The sequence below is a fragment of the Molossus molossus genome, unplaced genomic scaffold, assembly GCF_014108415.1.
Source record: "Molossus molossus isolate mMolMol1 unplaced genomic scaffold, mMolMol1.p scaffold_m16_p_4, whole genome shotgun sequence".
NCBI lineage: Eukaryota > Metazoa > Chordata > Mammalia > Chiroptera > Molossidae > Molossus > Molossus molossus.
In genome coordinates, this window is record NW_023425377.1 from 83,783,708 (window position 1) to 83,810,789 (window position 27,082).

The 27,082-nt window shown below is 40.5% G+C and overlaps 1 protein-coding gene across 2 annotated transcripts in view; it reads right to left on the reverse strand.

The window, feature by feature from the left end:
* Nucleotides 1–27,082, reverse strand: part of INTS9 (integrator complex subunit 9) — a 110,170-nt gene that overhangs the window by 15,338 nt on the left and 67,750 nt on the right. For both annotated transcript variants that reach the window (XM_036242164.1, XM_036242163.1), the window contains 5 exons: nt 21,491–21,611; nt 20,626–20,760; nt 8,179–8,290; nt 4,794–4,974; nt 2,466–2,526 (listed from right to left, as the gene is read on the reverse strand). In XM_036242164.1, the coding sequence (XP_036098057.1) occupies nt 2,466–2,526; nt 4,794–4,974; nt 8,179–8,290; nt 20,626–20,760; nt 21,491–21,611 (610 nt within the window). The remainder of the gene's footprint in view (nt 1–2,465; nt 2,527–4,793; nt 4,975–8,178; nt 8,291–20,625; nt 20,761–21,490; nt 21,612–27,082) is intronic.

Genomic DNA, 27,082 nt, shown 5'->3' on the forward strand with positions numbered 1-27,082 from the left:
ATATATTAAAAAACACAGGAACATAGGTTAGCCTGTCTAGGTGGAAGGGAGAATTACAACATGGGGGGGGGGGTGACTAATAAATTAAAAATACAAATAAATCTCATAATTTGCCAAAGATGAGCATTTTTTTTTTTTTACCTACAATGCAACCTTTTTCACAAATGGGAGCTTTTGGTAATAGTAACATACTCAACGGGAAATTTTCAGTTTGCTATGGTCTGGTACAGTCTTGTCTTCCTTTATGGCTTCCTGATACTCCAAGCCCTGGCCCACAAGTCCCCAATATCAGGTAACCTCCTCAAAACACGTGACTCACCAAGTTCTGTCACCAACAAACACCTCTCACTAGAGCAACTGTTTAGCAACCCAAGACCTCCTCCTGAGAAGTTACAGCTGTAAGTTACTGTGGCGACTTAGTAAAGACACAGATACAGCTGGCTTTCAGAGCCTGGGAGATGTGACATCCTATGACACAGAGAGCCACAGCAAGAAGCAGACCATGTACAGCCTCAAATCTGTCTCAGAAGTTTATGTTTGGAACCAAAAAGGTTTCCCTTCCATCCCAATAACTGATATAATACCCTCCCAATGTCAGGCCTGACCCAAGGCAACACCATATACAGTTCCAGCCACAGATGGCATCTCAGGACACCGCTCAGACACTGCCTGCTGCCTCAATTTGCCCCCACCTCCCACTCCAGCATCAAAAGGTCAAGTGACAAAAATTCAGATGTCAGATACCCTAAACATCAACTAAGCCAAAGGGAATACTGTCTAGAGATGCTGTTGAATGGATAATGAAACGATTTATGACACGGCTTAATCCTGAAGCAACCCCGAATGCAGAAGAGGGAAGCTCCATCGACAACTCCAAGACCAACTGAAGTCCCCCCAATGTGAGAATGTGGCCAGAATGGGACAGTCCCCAAATGGAAGCCAAACTCCCTTCACTTCAAAGATTAAATCTTTAATTCTGAGAGACCTGCTTTTATTCACAAGACGGCAGGATGAGCCTGGAGACTGTCGGCAGATGTCATGTGCGTGGATGGGTATGCACAGCAGGGAGCAAACACTGAACTCTGCTTTCCTTCCAAGTTACACGTCAACAAAACTGACATTCCTTTTATAAGCTAGCTGGCCAAAATCATTCCTTGCCCCGGTTAAATGGGTGAGCGGCTGTAAGGACAAATAAGTCTATTGTATCCAGAGATGTCAAGGAGATGAATGGGCCTCTGAGAATAGCAGCAGGTCTTTGCACATAACCTAAGTCACTTTTTAGGCTTCAGCTACAGTTCCTGTGGCTCTCCTGATCAACACACAGAAACTAAGATAAATTCACCTCTTGTTTTGCCAATCGAACCTACCTGTCCAGGTGACTCACTGCATTTGGCATCCAGAATTACCATGTGTTTTAGCTGAAACCGCCAGCTTCCTGAAGTGCTTACACCAATTTAAACAACTTTAAAATGTAAATAAATATGTATATTTTGTAATATATATAAATAGAAAACATATATATAAAACAAAAAATTGGGAGTAACTCTATCGTCTGATAGAGAAAATAGCTCAGAACATTATAATGCTCATATGATATGCTACAGTATATTAGGCAGCAATAATAATAGGAGGTGCACAGAAAAATGCCCGTGATACAATGTTTGGTGGAAAAAACAACAATGGAACCAAAACTTGGTACACAGCTATATGAAAACACTCAGCAGTACTGCGAGGGAGGGGGAACTTTCCTTTTTTTAAATTGAGGAATAACTGACATATAACATTAGTTTCAGGTGTGCAACATGATGATTTGGTTATTTGTATATACTGCAAAATGATCACAATAAGGCTAGTTGACCTCTGTCACCATATAGTTACAAACATTTTTTTCCTCGTGGTGAGAATTCTTAGATCTGCTCTCTCAGCACCTTTCAGATATCACAGTATTATTTACCATAGTCACCACGCTGGCATCCCCATGTCTCATCTGCTTACAACTGGGAGTTTGTACCTTTTGATTCCGTATTTTAAAAAACTGAAACTTTATCATTTTCTTTATTAAAACTTTATATCTATGATTAACAAAACTCACTGGAAAGAAGACTTTACAACAAAATATCTGTTGTGCAAAATAGTGGGTAGTAGATATGAGAACAGAATTCTGCGCGCAGCCAACAGAACAGGCAGGCTCTGAAGTGTGTAAGCAGACGAGACACAATGTGTTAGTAAGAGAAAGTGATGAATCTGGAGTTAGAGCGCTTCACTGTCATCTCGTATGAGAAACAAAGGGCCATGTGGGTTTACGCAAGGATTTTTAAAAAACCTAGTGGCCTGCTATCTCCATCCACATCCCTTTAAACCATTTTCTTTCTTTTTTTTATTTTTTAAAGATTTTTAAAGAAAAGAATGGCGAGGGAGAGAGAACAACACTGATATGAGAGAATCACGGCTCGACTGCCTCTTACCTCTGCATGAGGAAAAGGTGGTTCTGGGAGATACACCTTAGTCTGTTTGTTGTGACAAAGCCTTAAAGAGGAAAAGCAAAGTGTCAGTGGGGCACACAGGTGCATTTGGTGCCACCTAGTGGTAGCAGTGCAAATAATAAGTACCAAAGTTTATTTAAATTTTTCGTGCCAGTGAATCTCACTGTGAATAAAACCCGCCCTCTACAGAGAACTCAGGACAGAAATCTCTTTTGAGTATTTTTTTTTTATCCTCACTCGAGGACATTTTTCCATTTTTTGTTCAGATAGAGTAGGAGGGAGGGAGAGGAAGAGGGAGAGAGAGAGAGAAACATCGACGTGAAAGGGACACATCCAGTGGCTGCCACCCGCACGACCAACCAGGGCCGGGGACAAACTGCAACCGAAGTACGTGCCCTTAGCGGGAACTGAACCTGGGTCTCTCTGGACTGCAGGCCGACGCTCTAACCGCTGAGCCAAACTGGCCAGGGCTCTTTTGAGCATTTTTTTTAACCTTTAAAATTCCTCAATACATTTTTTCTTAAGAAGTAACCTTATTTTGAACTAAATTCAGATTTACAGGAAGGTTGCGAAGACAGCACAGAGTTTCTCATGTACCCTTCACCCAGTGTCCCCTAATGTTAATATCATACATAACCATAATAAATTTGTTAAACTAAAAAATTAACGTTAGTACATTACAATTAACTAAATTCCAGACTTTACTGGGATTTCACCCGTTGTCCCACTACTGTCCTTTTTTTGCTCAAAGATCCAATCCAAGTTACCACATTGCATTGGTTGAGATTAACATTGAGGAGAAAGTGATATACCTTTTTCAGAGACACAACTTTGTTTTTCACACCCACTAAGCAGCACTGGTAACAAACTGTATCTCAATTTGGAGACACTGTTTTACAATCTTATAGCAAGCATGAATAAATGCACACGGGATGGACAGGCCTGTCTGAAAGTAAATACAGAAAAAAAGATCTTGACCACAACTAAAAGGGGAGGGGAAAAAGTCCTTCAGAACCCTGCCCGGTTTGGCTCAGCGGTTAACACGTCGGCCTGCGGACCATATAGTCTTGGGTTTGATTCTGGTCAAGGGCATGTACCTCGGTTGCTGTTCGGTCCCCAGCCCTGGTTGGGCTCGTGCAGAAGGTAACCAGTCAATGTGTCTCTCACATTGATGTTTTTCTCTCCCTCCCTCCCACTCTATCTGAAAATCAATGGACAAATATCCTTGGATGAGGATTAAAAAAAAAAAAAAGTCCTTAAGAAAGTGGGTGAGGGGGCAGCATATAAGATATGTTAGGACAGATGATGTACACATCCCTTTTTAATGAGTAAGTGAGTAGAATACAGGGTCCGTTAGGCCACCACACCAGGAAAAGGGACTAAACACACCCTGTTTATGCGTTTTCATACCCCGAATGTTTGAAAGCACCATTCTAAGGCACCACTGGGTCTACTGTGAAAGTTAGTCTGTTACCTCCATCCCACCCTTCTTTTGGCCAAGGTGAGTTGATGCAAACAGGCATCTAAATAATGCTAAAAAGGTTCACTGACTTCACACTGCTCAATAATTTATTCACCCTAGATTTGACCAATTTGCTGCTGTAATAAAACTTAAGTTTACCAAACATCACGCTTTTAAAATGAAAAAAAAAAAAAAAAAAAAGTTTTTCAGATTTGGTTTTATGAATTGAGACATGAGCTCGGACTTTAACATCTGTTTCGCTTTTATTTTTTTTTTATTTTTTATTATTATTATTTTTTTATCCTCACCCGAGGACATTTTTCCATTTTTTGTTCAGGTAGAGTGGGAGGGAGAGAGAGGAACAGAGAGAGAGAGAAACATCGACGTGAAAGGAACACGAGTGGCTGCCACCCTCACGACCGACCAGGGCCGGGGACAAACTGCAACCGAGGTACGTGCCCCTAGCGGGAACCGAACCCGGGTCTCTCTGGACCGCAGGCCGACGCTCTAACCGCTGAGCCAAACCGGCCAGGGCTGTTTCGCTTTTAGAATGTAATTTTACTTTGTGACAAGACAGCATGTGAGAAGATAAATGTGTCACATTTTTGTTACTAATCTGGAAAGTGCTGGTTAAATCTTTATCTTTCACCCTTCCTCCCTTCTTAACTATCCTTCTAAACTTTAGCAATATAACAGATTTGGCTTTCATTAACACAATCTTCACAGATACAGAAAAACCACAGCATGAAAGTTTCATAGTAATATGAGGGAAAAAACGGGATTGTTCTGTTTTTACTGCTTGAATGTACTAAACCAAAGTACAACTCAAGAAATGAACGTGGACATACCATTCAGCAAAAATCTGGGAAAACTCGAGTGAACTGTTAGCCACAGGGGAGATGAAGTAGAAGGGGATGCTGGAGAGGCCGGCTGAGTCGATGTACTGATACAGGCACTCCAAGAGGTCATAGATCACGCCAGAAGGGTAGCAGGGAACTAACACATTTCCTCCATTCCGGACTGTCAGTGCTAGAAAAGTTAAAGCCAGAAGAAAAACAACAGTATCATAAGAACAGTTTTATGAAAGTAGAATTGAACTTTTAAAATAATATTTGGATTTCTTTCATTTTCCTACTTCTGTTGGTTCTTCTGACAACTAGCACCAGAGTGGGAGAGTCCAAAGCAGCTGAGTTTTTAATCAATGTTTCAGTCCCCAGGAATTGGATGTACAATTAAGGGTTTGGGTTTTAAAAAGGTTACCGATGGCAGCCGAGCTTCAGAACAAAAGACCCCCCAAGCTCCTCTTTTTAGCTCCTGCTCAAACTTTGCTGGACTTGTTTCTGTTCAGTCTCTGACCACTGTTGAACGACCTAGAACAAAATGAGCCAAGTTTTTCTGTTTGACTCATTTTAGCGGCATTTTCTTTCATGAATGTCTATGAGAAAATGCTCCCTTACTTTAAATACTTAAATGATCAAAAGAGGAATTGTGCCCAGCTGGTGTGGCTCAGTGGTTGAGCGTCGACCCAGGCACCAAGAGGTCACCAGTTCATTTCCCGGTCAGGGCATGTGCCCAGGTTATGGGCCAAATTCCAGTGGGGGGCATGCAGGAGGCGGCCAATTGATGTTCTCTCGCATTGATGTTTCTGTCTCTCTCTTCCTCTCCATTCCTCTCTAAAATCAATAAAGAAAAAAAAGTTAAAGAGGAATTGCAACTTCTGGGTATAATCATGTTCGGAGTTATAACTGGTTTAAAAAATGTGTCCTTTCAAGTTTGTTGTTTCAAAGCGAGCAGAAACAAGCAGCGACACCTGGAGTACAAGTGGACTCGCTATCACTACAGTGTGGCCATGGGAAAATCTGAGGTCAGGGCTCACGAGGGCTGGCTCTAGTCCTGCCTTTGCCACAAGCCATAGACTCAAGGAAGCCACGACAGTCAAAAATGGTTACATAACAGGAGTGAACTAGATCAGTGGTTTTCAAACTTTAGTTTGCAGGAAAATATCCAGGGAACATGTTGCAAATTCAACTTTTCTTCTGGCTTTCCTTCCCCACATTTTCAATTTTAGTAAGTGGCCTCCTTGAAGCAAGTGGTCACTGGACTCCACTCTGAAAGACAGTGGATTAAATGTAAGGTCTCCGCCCTGGCCGGTTTGGCTGAGCGGTTGGAGCGTCGACCTGCGGTACAGAGAGACCCGGGTTCGGTTCCCGCTAAGGGCATGTACCTCGGTTGCAGTTTGTCCCCGGCCCTGGTTGGTCGTGCAGGTGGCAGCCACTCGATGTGTTCCTTTCACATCGATGTTTCTCTCTCTCTCTCTTCCTCTCTCTCCCTCCCACTCTATCTGAACAAAAAATGGAAAAATGTCCTCGGGTGAGGATTAAAAAAAAATAGTAATAAAATAAATGTAAGGTCTCCTTTAGATCTCAGGTTCTCCGTGTCACTGATTCTAGGTTATAAACAAACATACAAACCAAAGATTCTATTTGAGACTAGTCCAAAAAATTTTCCAAGGTAAGAATAAATTGCTTTGATTTAGTATAAACAAAGAACAAAAAAACCCATCTATGGCCCTGGCTCAGCAGTTAGAGTTAGTCCGCAAACCAAAGACTCTTGGGTTCAATTCCAGTCAAGGGCACCAACCTTGGTTGTGGCTCATTACCAGGCCCTGGTCGGGGTCTTGTGGGAGGCAACCAATCGATGTGTCTCTCTCACATCGAGATTTCTCTCTCTCTCTCTCTCTCTCTCTCTCTCTCTCTCTCCCTCCCTCCCTCCCTCCCTCCCTCCCACTCTATCTGAAGATAGATGGAAAAATATCCTTGGGTGAGGATTTAAAAACACACACACACAACAACAACAACAACAAAACAACCCACCTATGCTTATTGGCATGGCCAAGTGAGACGTGAAAGGACAATGCCTTCCATATAATGTATGATGACCATTTCTTTCCTCCAGCGTAGAGGTAATATCACTTATAATTGCTACAGGTGAAGAGTCTGAGCTCATTAACTCCTCTTTGGTAACTGTTATGGATGGATGCTTGCACCCCCCACAAATTCACACAATGAAGCCCTGTTCCCTTTGTGTTGGTATTACGGGCAGGGGCTTGGGGAGGTTATTAGGTTTGGGTGAGGGTGGAACCCCCAAGAGGGGATTAGTGCCCTGATAAGAAGAGGAAGAGACACCAGAGCAGCTCTCTCTGTGTGAGGACACAGCAAGAAGGTGGCCGTGTGCTAGGAGGAGGGTCCTCACCAGTCCCTGACCTCGCTGGCACCCTGCTCTCGGGCTTCCCAGCCTCCTGGACAGGGAGAGAGATGACTGCTGCTAAGCCCCCCGTCTATGGTGTTCTGTTACAGAAGCATGAGCTAAGATAGTAACAACTCACACTTTCTAAAGGAAAGGCAGGAAAACAAAGAAAGAAAGAAAAGAAAAGAAAAGAAAAGAAAAGAAAAGGCAGAATTTCTAGATTTTATTGACAATTATATCCAAAGAAAAAGAAATTTGTTCCAGGTGGCAAACACTTCAAGTCTCTCAATTTAGTTTTCTCCCAAAAGAAGAAAAAAATAACACTAACCAAATATTCGTGGGAAAAAAATACACCTGTTCAGTGGTGTCACTGTTGTGAATTCAAATTCCATATATAGTAAGTCCCCACTTAATGTTGATAGGTTCTGTGACCTTAAGTGGAACAATGCATAATGAAACCAATTTTATCACAGGCTAATCAATATAAAGAAGAGCTAAGTTTCTGTGGCATCTCCACAACCTGTAATCAAACAACGCTGAACCAAACAACATTATCTGCTGTTCAGTCTTTTTATGCTCTTATATGCAAAGCAAAGATGTGTTTTTCTTGTTTGACTACTGCTGCCCTGTAAGCACCCCTGCCCCCAAATCCCACCCCAAAGCAAGAAGATTAAATAAGAATTTTCTATATAAACAAGTGAGAAAATGTTGAATATCTGTTGCATAACATGCTAAAATTCTAATTTACCATTAAAACTTTTTTTTATGGCACCTTCAGATTTAAGTTGCTTAAGAACTGCTTTTGTTGACGACTGGTTTTGAAGGATGAGCAAAAAGGGTGAGAGAAAATGGGGAAAAGACTTTACTTAAAAGGGGGCACCAGAGTGTGTAAATATGAAGGGGAGAGGCAAAAATACTATAGAAGCAAGGTACTGAAGATTAACTTAAATAATAGCATCCAAGTGAAGACTGGAGTTGCACACATACCCAGGTTACTGAAGAATTCTCCCACCATGCCGTCGGGGTTTGCGGTGGGTATCTGAGTAAGGCCTGTCAGGACGAGAACATCGCTGTTTTTGAGAGACGCTTGGTCCATGGGCTGAAAAACCAGAGAACTACACTTAGTAATTTAAAAAGGGATGTTCTCTACAAGCAGGAAAGGAAGAAAATACAGTGCTTTCTATGTCCAACTCTTCAAGGACTCTTCCTTCCTCTGATGAAGGCGGTCACTGAACAGTGGCTGCCCAAGGGGATGGGGACTGATGGGAGGCATGAGGGAACTTTATGGGGTCCTGAGCACATGCTATCAAAATTCACAAAACTGTACATTAAAGATCTTAGTGTTTCACTATATATAGATTTTACTGTAATTTAAAAAAAGCATATTTCTTTTTTAAAATTATGTTTTTATTATTTTTTAGATAGAGGAAGGGGGAGAGAGAGAGAGAAACATTGATATGAGAGAGAAACATCTACTGACCGCCTCCTGCACGCCCCCCACTGGAGATTGAGCCTGAAACCCAGGCATGTGCCCTGACCAGGAATCAAACCAGTACCTCTCAGTCCATGGGATGGCGCTCAATCCACTGAGCCACACTGGCCAGGCAAAACAAAGCATATTTTTATTAATGCTTTTGCTCTTTTCAAAATATTATCTCAAATGTACCACTGGTGGTTCTCAACCTCGAGGCTCTAGCAGAGTCACCTGGAGAGTTTGCTGAAACAGGGACCGTTGGGCCCCAGCCTGAAAGCTTCTGATTCAGGTCTGATGGGCCAGAGAATCTGCATTTCTAACAAGCTCCCAGGAGATGGTCCTGGTGCCGGTGTGGGAATCATGCCTTGAGAACGACTGTACTGTATAAGTGATTCTCAAAACAACTCTGCAAGTACATGGAATCAGTGTTAGTTATGAAAATACAGAGGTTGGGACTTGAGGAGCTGAGGTGATTCTCCCTAAATCTCAGTGGCAGAGGAACCAGGAAGAACACTGGATTAGGAATTAAAAACATAAAGCTTCCTTCCAATTCCATTACCAGCCACATGGCCTCAGCCAAGGCTCCTAGCTGGGTTTCTTATAAAATGGGCATACTATCCGGCCAGTTTGGCCCAATGGTTTAGTGTCAACCCATGCACCAAGAGTTCGCTGGTTCAATTCCTGGTTAGGGCACATGCCCAGGTTGTGGGCCCAATCCCCAGTGAGGGACATGCAGGAGGCAGCCAGCTGATGTTCTCTCTCATCAATGTTTCTATCTCTCTCCCTTTCTCTTCCCCCGTCTCTCTAAAATCAATAAAGAAAAAAATATAAAAAAATAAAATGGGCATATTTTTTGACCCACCTCCCTTCAATGTGTTCTGAGAGTCTCATGATATTCTTATAAACAATGAAGTCCTTTGGCACACTATTATGTAATCCTCGGTATGTTGTATTTAAAAAAATACATTTTTATTGATTTTTAGAGAGAGAGAAACATCAATGTGAGAGCGAAACCTCAATTAACTGCCTCCTGCACACCCAGCAACCAAGGCATGTGCTCCATCCAGGAATCGAACCTGCAACCTTTTGGTGTATGGGATAACCAACTGAGCCACACCAGCCAGGGCAGGATGTTGTATAATTATGTTCACCTGGCACAATTTGAATTATTTATTTATTTTTTCCTAACTAAATCAGGTTTCAAATTGCAGACAAAAATGAAGGCCCATTACTGAGATGCTAGAGAGCTCATAAATGTTTTCATTTCATCTTTTCTTCAGTTTCATTTAATATACTCTAAAACGTTAGAAGAAAAAAGCCAGAAACACAGATTACTAAGGGGCCTCATCCCTCCTTTCTCTGTTCCACCCACATTTCCCAATAAAAAATAAAATTCCAAGTTGTGGCACAGCTAAGACCTACCATCTACACTGTTATCTCTGAGTATATGTGCCTTTTGATGTATTTTCCTTTAGCATTTTATATAAGCATATACATGGACTTCGTTATTTTTTAAGTAACATGACTGCTGTTATATAAGCTGCTGTATAACCTGAAAAACATTTCTTTAATACGAATATAGAAAAAGTACAGTTATGACAATTATGATGAATAGCTTCTAATTCCTATTTGCAGACATGCCAATGCGTATGGGAGTTTTTCTGATGCCGGGCAGAACTGGCCTATCTATTTGTGCTTCTCCATCAGTACACATGCAGTCAGCGTCTCCACAGAGGGAAGGCGGGGGAAGAAGAGTGCGGGTGGCTTATGGTAGGCAGCACACGTGTAATGAGCCTGGAATGTTAAGCGTATCAGGCATCAAACACAAGGAAACCAAAATGGTGACAAAATGGACCAAGCTTCATTAGGCAGCATTTTCATCTTAAAATGGTAACAATTTTATATGGATCTTACAATTCAGAGGTCCCAGGACCCCATGAAATGGTATATACAATTCTGTGTGTGCCTATGTACATTTTTCTATAGAGTTAACTGGACTGTCTTATGGACCATGATGACCCCAAAAAGAACCACAGATATAAATGAAAACATGATAAAAAACAAATTCTGACCCTGAAAACATGATCTCTGAACCTCAGCCATCAGCATTGCCTGAGTATTAAAAATTAAATGCCCATTAAAAAAAAAAAAGCAGCCCTATAAAATGAATCCCACTGAGTTGGAAGTTACGAAGTACTTCATAATCAGGCCAGACTAGATGTTCCTAACGGTAGCCCTGTAACCTGGAGCTGATTCTTGCTGGTGCCCAGTGGTACTGTGAAGAAGGAGGCTGCAAAGGCTTTTAGTGACGCTTTCCAAACCAAGCTGACACCACCACTGTCCCCATGTCACCACCGAAGGGCAAATGTATATATTTGCTGCTATCAATGGCCACTCAATGAGCATAAATGGGAACATTTTGTTCAAACACACAAAAACAGAAAATTCCAGTGTGTCCAAGACTCAAATAAAAATACCTTACAAAGCTGACAATTACAATAAATCATGTAGAATAACATTTTTAAAATCCCTAAGCCCAAGGATGCTGTGGCTATTGTACTGGCCCTCTGCTGGTTCATTTTTATTTTTAAAATAAGTTTTCTTTATTGATTTTAGAGAGAGAGGAAGGGAGAGGGAGAGAGAGAAGCATCAATGAGAAAGAACATCGACTGGACGCCTCCTGCATGCCCCCCACTGGGGACTGGGCCCATAACCTGGGTTTGTGCCCTGACTGGGAAATCGAACCGGCAACCTCTTGGTGCATGAGTCAACCGACGCTCAACCACTGAGCCACACCAGACGGGCTGCTGGTTCATTTTTATTGAACACTTTGCACACAAGGCATGAGGAAAAGGAGACCCAGAAAATGCATACCTAGCAGCTTACAATCTAGTTCAGCGGTTCTCAACCTGTGGGTCGTCTATGACATAACAGCAAAATTACAGTTATGAAGTAGCAACAAAAATCATTTTATGGTTGGGAGTCACCACAACATGAGGAACTGTATTAAAGGGTCGCAGCATTAGGAAGGTTGAGGACCACTGATCTAGTTGAAGAGAAAACGTGTATGTATATGATTAAAAAACCCAGGATTTTTCAAAAGGCCATAGAAGAGCTAATGCAAATATTAAGAGTTGGCACTGAGTATATGGATACCAAGAGGAATGCAGACTAGAGAGCTGCACTGGGCCAGGGAGGTTGCTCTTATATGCTTCTTGGCAGATGAAGTTTGGTTCTAGTTGTCTTTCCTTCTTTGGCTAAGGAACTTAAATTAAGACTGAATTTAATACAGCCTAGATCACTGCCTTTGGAAGCAGGCCCATGACACCCCTTCCCTCCCCCACACCAAGATGTCCTTCTACATGTCCCATGGCCTCCAACACTTTCTATCCTAGTACCTATCACACTGGATTATAACTGCCTGTTTACTTGTCTGTGTCCCCCAAAGGACTGTGAAGCTCTTTAAGGTACAAAAACTTTGTATCTCCATTGACTAGCAAAATACCTGGCACACAGCAAATACTAAGTAAATATTTGTTGAATAAATGAACCCATGAAAAGCACACAGTCTGACAGCACGATGAGAGTGTTCCATCCTGGGAGATACTGCACCAGAAGGCAGGATGTGAGCATAAACATTCAACTGTGGGAGGGGGCTGGAGAGGGCTGAGGGCAGGGGAAGGCAACCTGGAGATGCCAGGTGAACTGACCTGGCTAAAATGGAAAGTCAGTCTACTTTGGACTTGAGAAGAGATATTAGTAGAAAGAGAGAAAGTATAATTGGTAAAGGGCCCAAAAGGTCAGAATCGTGAAGACCAGAAGGTGGGCAATCAGGAGTCAATAGTCTGAAGTAAGAGAAGACACAATAACTACAGACAATACCTGAAGAAGGAGGGTGAGACTAAATAGAGAGCGACTACTCTGAAGGCCCCCTCAGCAGTCTAGACACAAAAGAAAAAACATTGCAATTTCATGGAAGTTGAGATGGAAGAAGCAGATCTACACAACACCGTAGAAAACAACAAACATTTGGGAACGAATTGAACACACAGGACAACAGAGGAAGCAAGACTTCAAGATGATTCCAATATCTGAAGTCAGAGATGTAGTCAAAGGGGAATTTAAAAGATGCAATGATTTAAAAGAATAAGGAGGCAACAGTAAGTCCAGTATTGGCAAGCTGCTGATATTTGGAGGAGGCAGAACAAAATGGATTTCTTCTGACCTCTACACCTTTGATGAGAGAAAAAGGAAACGGCCTTGTGCCTTGCTGAGCTTGGTGTCTCAAATCTGTTCCAGACCACAGACCAAGCTGTGGAAAAGTCCTCAAAGCCAGGACAGCTGAAGGGGTGGGATGGACACCTTTCCGGGTCCCTTTCATGGTCAGGAGAAGGATAGGAAAAGATCAACCCCATAAATAGACCAAAAACACTACCAATAGCAACACCACCAACAAAGTATCTACCACAATACAATTTTCCATACTTCAAACCGTAGCCTTGCCTGGTATCATGTCCGGTACTAGATCAGTTTCTAAAACTAACCAAGAACTCTGTAGCCCTCCCATGCCCAGATATTTGTAGCTTTTGCTCTATTATGCTGGTGATTTTCACTCCTAAAACTCAAGTCCTACCAGAAAGTCAGGCAAAATAGCCAGGAAATAATGAATATTAAGTTGCCTTTTCAAACCATTATAACAGAAAAACTGGTGTTCAAATATAGGTTCATAACCCACAAGCAAATTCATTAATTTGATTTCCAAGGCCAAAAAAGGCTTTGGCTCTAATAACCCAAAGTGCTTAGCTATAGCTAATGCATCTATGGGATCTAGCCAACGGTTACTGTTTGTTTTGTTCTATTAGTGTTATTGTTTTTAAACCATGTTCTATACCCTCTTTCTGGGCAGACTGCACATCTGTTTGGTGCAGATGTTTTTCAGGGGAAGATTTTTTTTTAAACTTAAATGTCCAATGGTGATAAAATAGTTAATTTTTTTTTTTTTTATCCTCACTCGAGGACATTTTTCCATTTTTTGTTCAGATTGAGTGGGAGGGAGGGAGAGGAAGAGAAAGAGAAACATCGACGTAAAAGGGACACATCGAATGGCTGCCACCCGCATGACCAACCAGGGCCGGGGACAAACTGCAACCGAGGTACATGCCCTTAGCGGGAACTGAACCTGAGTCTCTCTGGACCGTAGGCCGATGCTCTAACCGCTGAGCAAAACCGGCCAGGGCAATAGTTAAATATTTTATTCTTTATCCATATGATGGACTACCAGGCAGGTATCAAACATCCTGTGGTGGAGACTAATGACTGAAGGAAAGATCATTAAGTAGTTAATCAGAAAGAATAGAAAAGCAGGCTGCGAACTGTTATCTCCTTTTATTAAGATTAGTACAATTTTTATTTTTTTTCTGAGATTTCTGTATTTTCCAAAATTACCACAATAAAGATAATGTTCTAATAAGCAATATAAGGAAATAATATTATTTTGAAACAAAACAAAAATTCCACTATGTTTCCTGACAAGATAGTGAGCATGAAAGGTGCTGCCTCTCTCTGAGAATCTAAACTAGGGGATAGCTTAGAAATAAGAGAAAATGACACATTTTGAGAAAGTGCAAAACTAGAATAAATTCCTGGGGAAACTATGGGTCCTGGAATGTAGACAAAATAATAGCAAGAGCTAAAGAGGGCTGGGCATTGCGGGAAGAGGCAGTATTAGGAAAAGAGTGCTTTGTCCCTTTCTCTCTCCTCTGTGCTATTGTTGGCAGACTGGCCTGTTACAGCTCACTGTGAGGGAGAAAATGCCCGGACTGTGGGACGAGCATTTACAGAAGGTGCAGGCAGACCTACAGCCCTTGCTTGTCCTCACACCACAAGGCTAAGTGGTAGAAAGCAAATCAGGGAAACAAATTCTGGAGGAAGGTGGTGTCTGGAGCAGATGTACAAGAGGATTTTCCTGGGGGGGCAAGTAGTAAGAGCTAATAATATAGGACCACTGAGGAGTGCAACACCTTCTAAACACAATAAACTAAAATTCCACATGGAGAATTAATAAGCAGAATAGAATGTGCATTTTAAAAGTCCACACGCAAATAAAATAAAAACAAGTAAAATAAAAATGAGCAAGTATAAAGAAAAACATTTGAAAATATTGTGTATGAAAATACAGTTGTTGAAATAAAGAATTTAGCACATAGGTTGAAAAGTAGTATGAATATAGCCAAAGAATGAATTCATGAATTGAAGGATCAAGAGGAATTTTTCCAGGAGGCTTCAAGAAGAAGATGGGAAATATAAAAGAAAACAGAGATGGAAAACATAAGTTACTATCTATATACTTGAAGTTCCATAAAAAGAAAAAAAAAATTAACCACAGGAATAACTAATTTATGAAATGATTAAGAATTTTTCTGCATAAAGGAAATTGGAAGATTGTACAGTATGCCACACTGATAGGAAAGAATGCACATGTAAGATATATTATAGTAAGTTGTGTTTTTTTTATAAATCCTCACGCAAGGATATTTTTCAATTTATTTTCAGACATAGTGGGAGGAAGAGAGGGAGAGGGAAGGGGAGGGGGAGGGGGAGGGAGGGAGAGAGAGAGAGAAACATTGACTGGCTGCCTCTTGCACATCCCCCACCAGGGATCAGGCCTGCAACCCAGTGGGCATGTGCCCTTGATCAGGAATTGAACCAGCACCTCAGCAACCTCCTGGTGCATGGGATGACACCCAACTAACTGAGCCACACCAGCCAGGGCTTTTAATGCAGCTTTTTAAATTTCTTTTCAATTTTTATTTTTTTTTAAACTGTTTTTCTTTATTGATTTTAGAGAGAGGAAGGGAGAGAAAGAGAGAGAGAGAAACATCAATGAGAGAGAATATTGATTGGCCGCCTCCTGCATGTGCCCCCACTGGGGATTGGGCCCACAACCTGGGCATGTGTCCTGACCAGGAATCAAACCAGCGACATCTTGGTGCATGGGTCGATGCTCAACCATTGAGCCACATCAGCTGGACTTTAACGCAGTTTTAATAGAGAAAGAAGAAAACATCATCCTGATAAAATGAATAATTTATCAATAAAACATAATGATGAATATAAATACCCCCAAGTATACAGTTTAAAAATATAAAAAGTGCCTGGCCGGTGTGGCTTAGTGGACTGAGTGTCGTCCCATGGACTGAGGTACTGGTTCGATTCCCGGTCAGGGCACATGTGCGGGTTGCAGGCTTGGTCTCCAGTGTGGGGCGTGCAGGAGGCAGCCGATTGATGTTCCTCCCTCACGTGGATGTTTCTTTCTATCTATCTAAAAAATCAATTAAAATATATTAAAGAATATAAAAAGTAGTAACTGGTAAAACTATAGGGAGAAATAGATTAATCAAATAACACAACCTTTTCAGAAACTGGTAGCTGAGCAAAGATATAAAAGACTTGAATAATATAATAAACTCAAATGAATAAATTCATATAGAAAAATTTTCATTCAACACCGAGCACAGTCTTTTGCAATATATGTAGAATATTTTGGAAAAAAACCCAACAATTTAGAGTCCTGAAATATAAGTATGGCTTGATAAAAGTCTTGTCCATTTGTAAGTCTAACCATATTGGATATGCTAGAAACAGACAAAAGTACTATAAAATAGCCTTTGGTTATTTAAATCGTGAACATTATCAAGAAAATTATGATATGTTTAGAGATGAACAGCAAGGCACTTGTTAAAATTTAGTAGAGTTAAATGATACTAAGACAGAAACTGATAACTCTATAAGTACAATAATTGGAAAGCAAAAAATGACTAACACAAATGAGGTAAGTAGTAAAAGAAAAGTAACAGAATAAACCCAAGGAAGAAAATAAAAAAGGGCAGTATAGAGAATGAAAATACAACAAAAACCACTAAAAGCAAAATCTATTTCTTTGAAGAAAAACAGTAATGTAGACAAACTTCTGTCAAGTCTGACCATGTTAAAAAAAAAAAAAAAGGTATTGAAAAGAAACAAAATTTAAAATGAAAAATAGACTTACACAAAAATATTTAAATGAAAGGGTAATATATACAAGTCTATGTGTTGAACAATTTCATGTTTGAAAACCTTGGCAAAATGAATAAATTTCTGCCCCAAATGGCAAAATTTTGACCTAGAAAATATAGTTGAATAAACATGAAAAAGAATTAAAATGGTAATCCCAGGCCTAGACAGGGAAATCTAACTTTCAAAACAAGATAACCCCTACCTTGTATATTTGTGGCATTAGAAAAAGAGGCAAAGGTACAAAATCATTTAATGAGATTAAATAACATACTTTGTTTCCAAATAAATTGAGATAGTATAAGAAAATAATACACGTGATCATTTGTCACTAATGAATATAAATAATAAATCTTAATAAAAATACTGACCAAGTGACTCCATGAGGAGTACTTAAAAAAGAATAAATTGTGATCACGTAACATTTATCCAGGGAATGTAAGGATGGTTAAATGTGAGAAAAGCTCACATTACAATTCACTACATTAATGGTCTAATGGAAAGAAATCACATGATTATCTCACAAACACAGAAAAAAACATTAGTTAAGGTACATCTATATCTGATTTTAAAAAATGAGAAAATGAGGAAGAGAAGAAACTCCTTAAATTAATAAATAAAAATGTATAGTAAGCACTATGTTTATTGAAGAAACTACAAAAACATTCCCTTTAAAATCTGGTACAAGCCAAGGATGGGACTAGAGAGCCAAGTTATAAGATGGGAAAAAGAAGTAAAAGAGGTAAGGATTGAAAGAGAAGTGACAAGATTGTTTGTTATTCTTTGCAAATAGTATCAATAGATAAATATCAGAATTAATGTGAGAATTCAAATCAATTTCTAAAAATTAATACTGAGATCTTGTGCTCAGTAAAGGCTAATTCTTTTCCATCTGGGATACTTTCTTTGGCCTCAATTCTCCTCCAGATCTCCAAACATTTTTTAAAAATATGTTTTTATTGATTTTTAGAGAGAGGGGATGTGAGAGAGAGACAGAAACATCGATGTGAGAAAGAAACATCAATTGGCTGCTTCTTGCATGTCCCCTACTGGGGATCAAGCCAGCAACCTGGGGACGTGCCCTGACTGGGAATCAAACCAGAACCCCTCAGTCCATGAGACAACGCTCAATCCACCAAGCCACACTGGCCAGGCTCTCCAAATATTTTTATTCAGGACTATTTTCCTACTTTCCACTGTCTATTGGTAAACATTCCCTACAGCTCAGTCTTTCTCCCTCACCCCTTTATTTATGCTTTTGAAAATATGGCGACTCTCCAATTCATCTCCAGGCTTGCCTCCACGTCATGTTCCACCTCTGCATTTCCATCTGTCCAGTGTCCTCTCAATTTCCTATTCATCACACCCACAAACCCCTTCTAAAATCCATATCCTCCCCCAACTCCTCCTTGTCAGCTAGATTAGTGTCATAACCATTCTCAATGTTGTGCAAGCATGAAACCTTTGACTTGTATTTTTCCTTTCCCAGAGACAGTGAACATTCAATACATGTTTGTTGAATTAAAGAACTGCCACTGTTTTAATTTATCTTTCCATTTCTACTGCTTCAGGCTTAATCCAAAACCTCATTTCCCGGTGCTTCCTAGATCATTAGAACAGCCTGCTACATTCTTCCTAGCTAGTGAGGGTTCCACTCAAGTAGGTCAGTGTTGGCCTTTTTCAGTAAAGAAAGTATAATTGCCATAGTGGTGTGTAAGCAGCCATTCAATATCCATAAACATATGGATATAGCTGTATTCCAACAAAACATTATTTACAAAAACAGGTGGGGGGGGGGGTGTCAAATTTGGTCCATGGGCTATATAGTTTGCTGACCTCTGGAACAGACTATCAGGTTTTCTCAAACCAAACTTTTCTTATGTCTTTTAATTCAATATAGACTCCAATTATCTGGGTAAAAGACAATCTAATTTATTTTCCTTTTTACATACAATACTGGTTGCCAGCTGAGAATTAAAATTAATTACTTAAATGTTACTCATTACTTTCAAAATCTTCTTTTCCCTTTAAATTTACGAACCTTGTAAGAATAATTTACTGGAAATTACATCAACAGTACTGTAAAGGCTTTGATGTAAGCTGGACAAATAGAGAGAGTTGGCAGCCAAGTAATCTTTCTGTCTTGCATGGAGGAATAGATCAGGAATGATAGAAGCTGCCAATAAAAAATCTGATTCAATGATGTAGATTAAGATGACAGTGATGGGCTTTTGATTTCAATAAGCGGGAAAGGACCAGAATTCTGCTAGCTATAGGAAAAAATTACAACTTGTCCCCTCTAGACCTTGAGATGAAACTTAATTATAAAGGAAGGTATAAAAAAAACAATGCAGAGTGGCGGCTTAGGAGCATCCTATTGTTCTAACTTAACAGCAGCCATTCTTTTCCCATATTAACATGGGAGATGAACTTCCCCCAGTTATCTACCTATCCATCCACCCATGCATCCACCCATGCATCTGCTATCTTATAACATCCCCTGCCCTCCTCTACAAACATGGAAAGAACAAGGATTTGTAAAACAAATAAATTCTTTACAAATACCTAAAAAGGAATAAATACATTTATAACAATGTTTATGTAGTTAGCTTCTTGACAAAATGGCTGTTAATGAATGACCAACTTAAAATCTTCCAATAGATTCCTTCTACGCATGAAAATAAAACCCACGTTTCTCATCATGGCCTACCAAGTCCTACATGACCTGGCTTCTGCTAATCTCTTGGACATCTCTGCTGACTATACTTCTTGGTGTGCTGCAATCACAGTGGTCTTCTCTGCTCCGCAAACATGCCCGGCAAACATGCTCCGCAACATGTCTTTGTGTTAGAGTCCCTTCACCTGCCACGTCTCTGTAATACTTTGCCCTCACAGCTTTACATGGCTCATTTCTTCAGGTCTCAGTTCAAGTGAGATATTCCCCAGTAGCTTTCTCTGACCATCCAATTTAAACTAGTCTCCATCACTCTCTATATAACCCTACTTTTTTCAGTATTTGTACCACAATCTGAAATGACTTTGCTCATTTATTTTCTGCATACCATCCTTTCTCCATACATCAACTGAACCTAGACCCATGAGCAAGGACTTTGCCTGTGGGTCATCATTAATTCTCTCACACCTAGATGACTGCTTGACACATAGTAGGCCCTTAGTAAATATTAAGTAATCAATATCTGCTGAGTAAACAAGTGTGTCCACCTCTTTTCTACCTCTCTTGAAGGTATAATTATTAGAAGTGCCGGGAAACCTAAGAATCCTAGAGGTGACCCTAGAGATAGCAGGATCTTACAGAAGAACTTTATATGCTAAATGTGGGACATGAATAATCTAACTTTGTTAAAGAGTATCTGTGGAACATAAAGTTTCAGTTTAGTAAGATGAGTAAGCCCTAGAGATCTGTTATACAATACTGTATCTATAGTCAACAGTAATGTATTATATAGTTAAAAATTTATTAAGAGGGTAGATCCCATATTAAGTGTTCTTTCTACAATTTAAAAAAAAAGTGTTTATAGAAACCAACTTAGAAAGATTAAAAAACTGTTGATGCGCTGGCTGGTTTGGTTCAGCAGTCAGAGCGTTGGCCCATGGACCAAAGAGTCGTGGGTTTGATTCCGGTCAAGGGCATGTACCTAGGAGGTGGTTTGGTCCAGGCCCTGGTCAGGGTGGTGAGGGAGGCAACCAATCGATGGGTCTCTCTCACATTGATGTTTGTGTCTCTCCCTTCCTTCCTCCCACTCTATCTGAAGATAAATGGAAAAATATCCTCAGGTGAGGACTTAAAAAAAAAACAAAGAACAAAAACCTGTGGATGTACTCTGGATATATTCTGAATTGGGGTTAAATAACCAAAAAGTTGAGTTGCTAAACGATAATTCAGTTACCTGTGGATGTGTGGTAAGCAAGGAGGATCCAGAGACGTAAGACACTTTCTCATAATGGGACTGAATAATCCAGTTGGAGCTTCCAAGGGCATAGCCAGAGCTGAGAGGAGTCACCTGGACTGCACCAAAAAGCTCCTAGAAGGGAACCACAGTGAGAACGTGATGAGCTCTCAGCAACGCAGTCACACTAAGTGAGCCTGCAGGAGAAAACCACAGAAATCTCCTTCTCCACTTAGAAACGATTTCAAAGTAAACCAGAAAGTTTGAGGTAAAACAGAAAGAAGTGGAGACCCTGGGGCAGATGCAGAAAGCAATGCTACAGTGTTTACTTGTCACTCTCTGAGGGTGTCAGCTTGTCCACATGTCACCAGGCACCCAGGTCTCACTCATTAAAAGGCAGAGATGATATAGCACCAAATAAACTAAGAGACATATACTTCCCCTTTCTTTTTCCTTTCAGGTTAGGTGTCATTCTTATGGTTGTTCTGTACCGGGTGAATCACTGACAGGTCAGAGCTCAAGAGTTGTACTTGCCAAATTGCTTCTTGATCTCTTCAATGCTCTGTTTCCTATTTCACTTGTCCAAAATCTGTTCTGAAGTGAACAGAATGGAGATGCCTTTCTCTTGGCTTATTACGTGCTGGCCAATCAAATGCTAGCTAAGGATGGGGAATGTAAGGGTGGGGAAAGAGTGCTAGTAAGAACCTGGGAGGGATGGAGGAGACACTCTGTTCTGTCTTCAACGTGTGCTAGTACAAGATGCTTCGTGATGGAATGGCTTATAAAAGGAAACTACGGGATCCTACCAAAAAACGGTATGAATAGAAAGCGTCCGCTGATCACTTAAAATCATATAAACACTCACAATTTTCTGAGAATATCCCACTAGCTGGATTTTGCTAAGGGCGGAGTTCACCTCTTGCATTGTATAGCATCTTCTCCAGGTGGATACTTCCACGGCATCCTTGAGAGGAGAGGGCAGCAGCCTGTAAATGCACCACAGTGTCAATTCTTTAAGTTACAGAGATTCCTTTCCAGTAATTTGACCATTTTATCTGAGTTGTCCAACTTATTGGCACATAACTGTCTATAGAATTCCTTTGTAATTGTTTTTATTTCTCTAGGTCATACAGTCCCCTTTTCATTTCTGGTTCTAGTTAAGTATTCTCTTTCTTTCTTCGTCAATCTAGCTAAAGGTTTGTCAGTTTTGTTGATTTTTTTCAAAAAATCAACTTTTGGTTTCATTGATTTTCTCTATTGTTTTTCTATTCTCTATTTTGTTTATCTAGCATATAGTTGTATCTTCTCTCTCTTTTTTTTTATCCAATCTCATGCTGTTATTTGATTGAACTGTTTGAGCCATTCACATTTAATGTCATTATTGATATAGATGAGTTCTGTCTACCAACTTAATTTTTGCTTTCTGTATGTCTTACATCTTTCTCTTTTTCTATTCTTCCTTTACTATTTTTTTTTTTTTTATAGTAAGTGAGTATTTTTGGATGTTGCCTCTTAATTTCTCTCATACTTTTTCATTATTGTTTTAGTTATTTCCTTAGTGGTTGTTCTAGGGCTTACCATATACATCTTACTATAGAGCTTTTCAACAGACATCTCACATTCTCTTCCCTGTCCACAAAAGACAAATGAAATAAACTTTACTCGTGGGCCTGCAAAGCTATAGAAATGGGCTGGGTTAAACTCAGATGAGACTTGGCATAAAAGAGGAAAGTAAAACATGACTTGTGACGTTTCATACCAGCCTCAGGAGCATCCATTTAAAACAAGCAAACAAACAAAATGTGTCATTAGAAAAACATTTATCATTTGCTCTAACATAATCGAGAACAGACCTGAAAAGTGATTTCCCTGAGATTCTCAGTACAATACAGGCAAAGGGACTTCTGGTGAACTGAACGTATGTGTTATCTCTTCTCTCTCCTGAAATACAGTCGGCTCTTATTCATCGTGGTTAATCATTTCCAGACTCTACTGCAATAAATGAATTTCTGTGAAGTAGGATTCTTTTTTTTTTTTTTTTTAAATCCTCATCCGAGGACATTTTTTCCATTTTTTGTACAGACAGAGTGTGAGGGAGAGAGAGGAAGAGAGAGAGAGGGAAACATCGATGTGAAAGGGACACATCGAGTGGCTGCCACCCGCACGACCAACCAGGGCCGGGGACAAACTGCAACCGAGGTACATGCCCTTAGCGGGAACCGAACCCGGGTCTCTCCGGACCACAGGCCGACGCTCTAACCGCTGAGCCAAACCGGCCAGGGCTGAAGTAGGATTCTTTATTTATATAGTCATCCCTCGCCAATTTGCGCTTCGACTTTCTTTCTTTTTTCTTTTGGTACATGCCCCTAGCGGTAATCAAACCCGGGACTCTCTGGTCCACAGGCTAACGTTCCAACTGCTGAGCCAAACTGGCCAGGGCTAAATTATATTTTTATTTTATTTTATATTTATTTATTTATTTATTTATTTATTTATTTTTAATCCTTTATTTATTTATTTATTTATTTATTTATTTATTTATTTTTAATCCTCACCCGAGCTAAATTATATTTTTATTTTATTTATTTATTTATTTATTTATTTATTTATTTATTTATTTATTTTTAATCCTCACCCGAGGACATTTTTTGTTCAGATAGAGCAGGAGGGAGAGAGAGGAAGAGAGAGAGAGAGAAACATCGATGTGAAGGGACATATCGAGTGGCTGCCACCCACACGACCAACCAGGGCCGGGGACAAACTGTAAACGAGGTACGTGCCCTTAGCGGGAACCGAACCCGGGTCTCTCTGTACCGCAGGCCGACGCTCCAACCCCTGAGCCAAACCGGCCAGGGCTATTTTATTTATTTTTATTATTATTTTTTTTTTATCCTCACCCGAGGACATCTTTCCATTTTTTGTACAGATAGAGTGGGAGGGAGAGAGAGGAAGAGAGAGAGAGGGAAACATCGATGTGAAAGGGACATATCGAGTGGCTGCCACCCGCATGACCAACCAGGGCCGGGGACAAACTGCAACCGAGGTACATGCCCTTAGCGGGAACCGAACCCGGGTCTCTCCAGACCGCAGGTGGACGCTCTAACCGCTGAGCCAAACCGGCCAGGGCTATTTTATTTATTTTTAAATATGCTTTTATTTTTTAAAATTTTTTGGTACATGCCCTTAGCAGGAACCGAACCCAGGACTCTCTGGTCCGCAGGCTGATGCTCCAACCGCTGAGCCAAACCGGCCAGGGCTGTGCTTCTACTTTCAAATACTACATTATACTTGAAAAAACCGCGATAAAGTGAAGCAGTGAAAGTTGAAGCGTGAAGTGGTGAGGGATGACTCTATCCCTGAACACTAATAGTAAGGGGCTTCACCCGCACCCCCCCCCCAAGACAAAGAGAATGAGAGGAGACAATGGCAACAGCATTTTGGAAAGTAGAAAGCAGGACAAATGATAACTGACTTAGCAGACCCAGGGAAGTTCAATTCAAGTAACTTAATTTATACTGCAGAACCCACAAAAAGCTCAGCAATTGGAAACAGTAGGTATGTCTGTAAATGAAGTTGAAGGTGGGCCTAAGAACAAGGATTTGTTGTCTAGTTGGTGTGACTCAGTGATTGAGTATTGACCCATGCACCAAGAGGTCACTGGTTCGATTCCTGGTCAGGGCACATGCCCAGGTTGTGGGCCAAATCCCCAGGGAGGGGCATGCAGGAGGTGGCCAATTGATGTTCTCTCTCACTGATGTTTCTATCTCTCTCTCCCTCTCCCTTCCTCTCTCTTTCTGAAATCAATGAAGGAAAAAAATTTAAAAAACAACAACCCCCCCCCCCCCCAAGGATTTGTTGGAAAAAACTGACAAATACAACCTTCCAGCTCTCCTCACCTATTCCATATAGCTCAGCAACTGTCCCTTTCCCTCCCAGAGGTCATTCTCTGGAGAGTAAAAGTGAGGGTGTGGACAAGGAGAAACCACCAAAAACTGAAGGTGGCTTTTTTTTTTATCCTCACCCGAGGACATTTTTGCATTTATCTTCAGATAGAGCAGGAGGGAGAGAGGGAAAAAGAGAGAGAGAGAGAGAAACATTGATGTGAGAGAGACACATCGAGTGGCTGCCACCCACATGAACCTATCTGGGGCCAGGGACCAACTGCAATCGAGGTACATGCCCTTAGCAGTAACTGAACCCGGGACTCTCTGGTCTGCGGGCTGACACTCTATCTGCTGAGCCAAACCGACCAGGGAGAGTTTCTTAAAGAAATGGGTGATTCCAGATTTAGGGCAGGCAATGTACAAGAGGAGGCTTAAACGTCCTGCTACATCAGATAGCCAAAAAACCAAAGACTACAAAGGTCATAATAAAAGGACACAGTGGATGAAATGAAGATGTTTTCACCGTCCAAAGATGGGACAATCTGAGCTCGAAAAAGAACAACATTGCCATGGACTGAAGCCTATGATGTACGTTTTAGAGTGGGTTGTGATTAGATTGGGGCACGAAGAGAGTTAACTGAAAAATTTCTGTTTCTCAACCTGAGTAATGTTTATGAGGGTGGTTGCTTTATAATAATTTATTAACTATATATACACACATTCACAAATAAATTGTGGTTTTTTTGTATCTGTATTTTATATTATAATAAGAATATTAATATAATAAAAAAATTTCACCCTGGATGGTTTGCTCAGCAGTTAGAGTGTTGGCCCATGGACCAAGGGGTCACGTGTTCGATTTCTGGTCAAGGGCACATACCTGGGATGCAGGTTCGATCCCTGGCCTGGCTGGGGTCATGCAGGAGGCAACCAATCGATGTGTTTCTCTCATACCAATGTTTCTTTCCCCCCGCCCCCCACCTCCCTTCCACTCTATCTAAAAATCAATGGAAAAATATCCTTGGGTAAGGATTAACCAGAAAAAAAAAAATTTATGCCAAAATAAAAAATATGATAGCAAAAATTAAAAACTCATAGAAAGGTTGGGAGATAAAATTAAATGACTATCCCAAACAAACAAAAAAAACCCAGAAAAACAGAAACAGAGATAGGAAAGAGGACAGAAAAAAATTTGAGAGCCAGTCTAGCAAGTTCAACATCTAAATAACAAGAGTTCCATAAAGAACTCAAAAAATGAAGAAGGAAACTTAAAAAACAAGGGAAAAAAAAAATCAGAATTGAAAGTCTTGCTTTTCTAGATTGGGAGTTAGCAAACATTTTCTCCGAAGAGCCACAGATATTTTAAATTTTGCAGACCATACACAGTCTCTGTAAAATTATTCAATTTGGCCATGTAATGCCATAGACAATATGTAAATGAAGGCCTGTGCCAATAAAACTCTATAAAAACAGGGACAGGCCAGGTTTGGCCCACAAAACATGGGTTTGGCCATAGTTGCCACCCCTGTTCTAAACTGAAAGGGCCACTTAGGCCTCAGCACATGAATGAAAACTGTCCTTTAGTAAGACATCATAAACTTAAAGAACAAAGAGAAGATTCTAAAAATTTCCACAGAGCAATCAATAGAACACATACCAAAGGGCTAGACTCAATAGCACTTTTCAATAGCACTTCTGAGAGCTAGAAGAATAGAACAATGCTCTCAAATTTCTGGTAAAAAACTGTATCTAATCGGCATTTCTATCAGAGTGTGAGGGTAGAGCAAAGGCATTTTAGGTGTGCAGGGTCTCAGAAAACATACCTCTCGGGAAGTTATTGGAGGATGTGCCTGGCAAAACAAAGGTGTCAAGAAGGAAAAAGAAAAGAAAAAGAACGCAGAAAACAGAGCTTCTAACAGAATAAAGAGGTACAGAATCTTGAGGATCATGGTGAGATAATCCTAACTAGAAAGGTGTGCAGCAGGCTCAGAGCAGCTAAAATCAGACCAGGGGAAGAAAGCTCTGTGAGAGGATTTCTTTTTTTTTTCCTTTATTGATCTGAGAGAGAGAGAGAGAGAGAGAGAGAGAGAGAGAGAGAGAGAGAGGAAGAGAGAGGAAGGGAGAGGGAGAGAAAGATACAAACATGGATAAGAGAGAACACTGATTGGCCGCCTCCTGCATGCCCCCCACTGGGGATCGGGCCCACGACCTGGGCATGTGCCCTGACTGGGAATTGAACTGGCGACCTCTTGGTGCATGAACCACAATGGCTGGATGAAAGGATTTCTTAAGAAGATAAAATTGTTAGAATACTGAGTTTGAACATACTGAGGAGAGACTTCTATAAGTAGGGGAGAGGTTAGAAATAAATTAAGAATAAGTACATAGAAAACTAAGCAAATAATTATGGACTCAAGAGGAAACAAAAAGTTGTGCGAAAAAGAAAAAATTAGCTTAATAACATTATATGGTTTGTGAATTGCATTTATGCAGTCATAACAATGTAAACACTAGAGATTTAGCCAAAATAGCATATAGATCATGTTGTTCCAATTCCCTTTACCTGTTTCTCC